The sequence below is a fragment of the Stegastes partitus genome, unplaced genomic scaffold (assembly GCF_000690725.1).
Source record: "Stegastes partitus isolate 25-593 unplaced genomic scaffold, Stegastes_partitus-1.0.2 Scaffold245, whole genome shotgun sequence".
Classification (NCBI taxonomy): Eukaryota; Metazoa; Chordata; class Actinopteri; family Pomacentridae; genus Stegastes; species Stegastes partitus.
This window is the reverse complement of record NW_007577976.1, coordinates 141,102-145,423: the sequence shown is the minus strand read 5'-3', so window position 1 is coordinate 145,423 and position 4,322 is coordinate 141,102. Positions and strand designations below refer to the sequence as shown.

General features: G+C 38.5%; 1 protein-coding gene across 1 annotated transcript in view; it reads right to left on the bottom strand.

Annotated features, from left to right (window-relative positions):
- The window catches only part of rhpn1 (rhophilin, Rho GTPase binding protein 1), an 18,427-nt gene that overhangs the window by 11,722 nt on the left and 2,383 nt on the right, over positions 1-4,322 (bottom strand). The window contains exon 2 of the mRNA XM_008281793.1: positions 3,487-3,602. Within this exon, the coding sequence (XP_008280015.1) occupies positions 3,487-3,602 (116 nt within the window). The remainder of the gene's footprint in view (positions 1-3,486; positions 3,603-4,322) is intronic.

Genomic DNA, 4,322 nt, shown 5'->3' with positions numbered 1-4,322 from the left:
CACACACACACACACACCTAGGATCAAGCCAAGGGCAATCTGATTAGTCAGCTTTAAATGGGCTGCCAAATAGCCCCTTCACACACACCCACTTGCACGCACAACACACTCCAACTTTTGAGGGAAAAACACTTCTTTCTTATTCATGACATACGTTATCAGAGAAGCTGGAAACACTCATTTCAAATATTTTTGTAATACCTGAACCAACTGACATGAATACTAGCATTAATTTATACTGTCCCTCAGTTGAATTCCCACAAAGAAACACATCCTGCAGCCCACAACATATGTCTTCATCAGCCCCCCACCCGTCACCTCCCACACACCAGCATTCGCACCACGACTCGGTTCCACAACAGTTTCAAAGCAAGTGAAAGCTATGAAAGCTAGATGGTTGTTGTGTGTGGACTATTCCAGTTGCCCGGAAAGGGGGGAGGGCAGAAAAAAAAAAAAGGTCTGACAGTGCCAGACAAATAAGTGGGGGATGAGCTTGTCAGAGCTCAACTGGGAATCTCTGCAAGGGAACAGGACGGGAGGTGGACACAAAGCCGGCTGATTACAGGCCGGCAGGCTGTGTGGGGGTCCTCTTTGTCTCTGTGACCATGCGTCCCAATAGAAGTGGCAGGAGGGCGTTTTTTTATTTCCCCTGAACTGAGTCGTCACCTTTTAGGATAACAGCCTGAATCAGGTCAAAATGAAATTAGGGAGAAGGATAAAAAAGGACAAAAATCTAATAAATAAGAATCCAAACCTTTAATAAATTATTGGAAATTAATTGATACCCAATTATTGTTTAAATCATCAAACAAAAAATGCCAAATATTCACTGATTCCAGTTATCCAAATATGAGAATGTGCTGCTTAAATGGCTTGCTATGCAAAATGTCAGAAATTCCTTCTTTATTTTTAGACTCCTGTTTTCTGAAGACCTTGATTATTCAATGCAGTTGACTGTTTTGTTAAATGAGCAGTCTAAATCTAAGATATTCAATTTACAATGACATAAGACAAAAAATTGGTAAATCATTACATTTAGAAGAAGTAAAATATGATAATGGTTGGTTGTTTTGCTTGAAATACCATGATAAACTTTTTTTCAATACTATTAAGGTTCTATTGATGAATCAGTTTAGTTTCAGCTGAAACTAAGGTCCTGAGCAGTTCCTGGTTTCCTCCCAACATGTCACACAGATATTTCATCAGACCAAAGACTCTTGTTTCTAGCAATCTGAGAGTCCTTTATGTGCTTTTGCAGCAAGGTCTAAGCTAGCGTTCATGCGTGTGTGACCACTCCGCCATAAAGCTGGGAATTTCTCCCATCTCCACTAAGGATCTTTGGAGCCAAAGGTTCTTGGTCACCTCTCTCACTAAGGCCCTACCAGTCCAAATGTTCAGTTTGGGGAGGTGGCCAAATCTAGGCATAGTCGCAGTTGTTCAAAACTTCTCTTGTTTAAGAATTACGGGGGCAACTGTGTTCTTGGGAACCTTGAGCGCAGCTTAAATCATTTTTCAAGCTTCCTCAGATCTGTGCCTTGACACATTCCTGTCTCTGAGCTCTATAGGCAGGTCTTTCAACTTCAAGGGTTGGGTTTTGCTCTGATATGCTTCATCAGCTGTGAGACCTTATATAGGCAGGTGTGTGCCTTACAAATCACATCTGATCAACTGAATTTAGGAGGGTGGTGAAACATCTCAAAGATGATCAAGAAGGTATCTGAGCTCAGTTTTAGGTGTGACAGTAAAGGATCTACATTTCAGTTTTCAATATATTTGCAGAAAAAATCTAAAATATCTCTTTTTCAATTTTTCATTATGGGGTATCAATTGTACAATGATGTGGGAAAAAAATTTATTTCAATTATTTCGGCGTAAGGCTGTAACATAAAATAATGTGAACAAGGTGAAGTGATCTGAATACTGTTGATTGCACTATATCAGCTTAACTAAATAATTTTTAACTCTGGATCACTAGTCAAGTTAAAGTGTCAATCTGAACAGGCCATTTTGGATTCTGAAAAGGTATGGGGGGGGCCTTTTACAGAAAAGCTTTTACATACATTTCAGCATAAAATGATAAATTAATAATAAATAAGAATCAAAATAACTATTTCGTTACCTTGCTATCTTTCATATATCTATCCCTGGGAAACTAGTTGTAGCCAAACAAGTTCAAGAATAGCAGTGAGATTGTTTTAAATAAAAGACACTGTTGCTTTTGTGCTGATCTTATTATATTCAGATCAGGCACCTCTAAGGACGCAAAAAGTAGCTATTTGATTTAATTAAGTGGCTCGTCTTGCTCCTACTTCAACTCACAAGTTTAGTCTTTATGGAATGACGGCAAGTCCCTCTGCAACTATATTTTCAGAGAGTTTTGCACTGTGGGCTATTCAGGCTGTAAAGTACAAAAGTGTATCCACACACACACACACACACACACAAGTTTACAAGTTTCTATATGTATACTTTCAAAATCTGTGCTAATATACCTACAAGCAGATAATAAACATGCACAGGCCTGAGAATTAGTCATGGAGACAGAAAGGGGGGTAGAAAGAGAGACAGAGGTGGAGAGAGAAGCTGGATAAAGATGATGCTAATGTTTGCAGAGAGAGTACTTTGATGTTCTGCCACCATTTCTTTTTTTACTTCTCCCAATTTATTCACCTGTATAACTCTTGCATGCTGTTTGAATGACAGCTGGCTGCTTTAAGACGCAGAACCAGTTGGGCGAATAGCCCTGTTGCCGCTCATGCTGCCAAAGCATGCAGTGTTACTGTTTTGTATGAGTATGAAAAACTATTTCTAAAAAAGACAAGAAAGAGCAGATTTTTTTTTAAAAATGCATATGGTTGAGCAGACAGGCACATAAACATGCATGTTCATGCACAGTGAACACAAACAGAGCCATAAAACTGGGTGGTGCTGGTGTGTGTGTCTTTTGGAAGGGAGTGATCTCTGACCTTTTCCCATCACTGGACTACACCATAAATGTGACAGAGCCAACAAGTCAACAAAGAGCTGCCACACATATGAAACCTGAATAGCATTTCTTACTACATCTGAAACAGGAAAAGCTGATTTAAAAGTAAGTTTGTGACTTACAATTAAAAAGAATGCCATGAACACTGAGTCTGCCTTATTACATATGAAATAATGGAAAACGCTGGCAAATACTTTACAAAAGACACAGCCTAACCATTTAATCCTTGACTTTGTTTCTTCTCCATTGTCAAATTTTTTTTTTTTCAAAATCAGTTCCTTCAGTTAAATCGGGTGACGGTGTCTTGACTGCAGTTGAGCAATGTAGGGATGCACCTTATTTTTAGCATGTTCCAAAATAAAGCACCTCAACAATGATACAACAATAAAACTAAATCAGTTTTTTTCACACCTAACTCTGTCTTCACAAAGTGTTGGTGCATTAATGTAAATTGTAGCAGTACAGAAAAAACAGTGGCCTGACCCATTCCAGCAGCTCACCTGAACAGGTTCTCTGCTCCGGCTCTCATGCGCATCTCCTTGTTGATCTGCTGGTTGATGCGAGCTCGTCGATGCTGCAGTTTACTGCGCTGTGTCTGGGCAAAAGGATCACAACCCTGCAAAGAAATGAAAGAAATACAAGTGAATAGAGTAGAAGCATAGGAACTGAGGCATGATGAATTACAACAGCAAATCTGACTATTTGATTTTTCTGTTCCTACATCAAGTGGTATGACTTGATGCTGAGTCAGCCCAGTAACAAGTACTGTACAGGCCCAATACAAAACAACCCTAACTATACAATTTGTTGTCACATATACAATAAAGCTAATCAATAGAAACGAAAAATAAAATCATTAAAAAAAATACCTGTTTCAAATTGAGTGCTAGATTTTTCCATTCCTTTTTTAAAACCTAATGAGAGCCAAGATGAACTATTAAATTCGTTAACCAATCAGTAACCCCCATCTTGAAAGCAGCAGGCAGACTGACAGCCAGGTAAACAATATGGTCCTTTACAAATTCTCCTAAAGGAAGACAGTCAGATAGAAAGCGACTGCAACATTTAGTATAAATTCAATTATTACAGAGGCAGCAAGAACTAGATGAGAAAATATAACAGACAGATACGGTGACCCTTTGTTAAATTACTTGGTGTAATACAGATATCAAATGAAAGACAAGTTTTCCTAATTCCTAAGTGTAATTTACATAGATGGCAATAAAGATAAACTTTGATTCCTCACTGAGAAAATTCACACATTACAGCAGCTTAAAAGACATAAGCAGAAGGGGAGATGTGAATAATAATGATGATAGATAGACAGATAGACAGA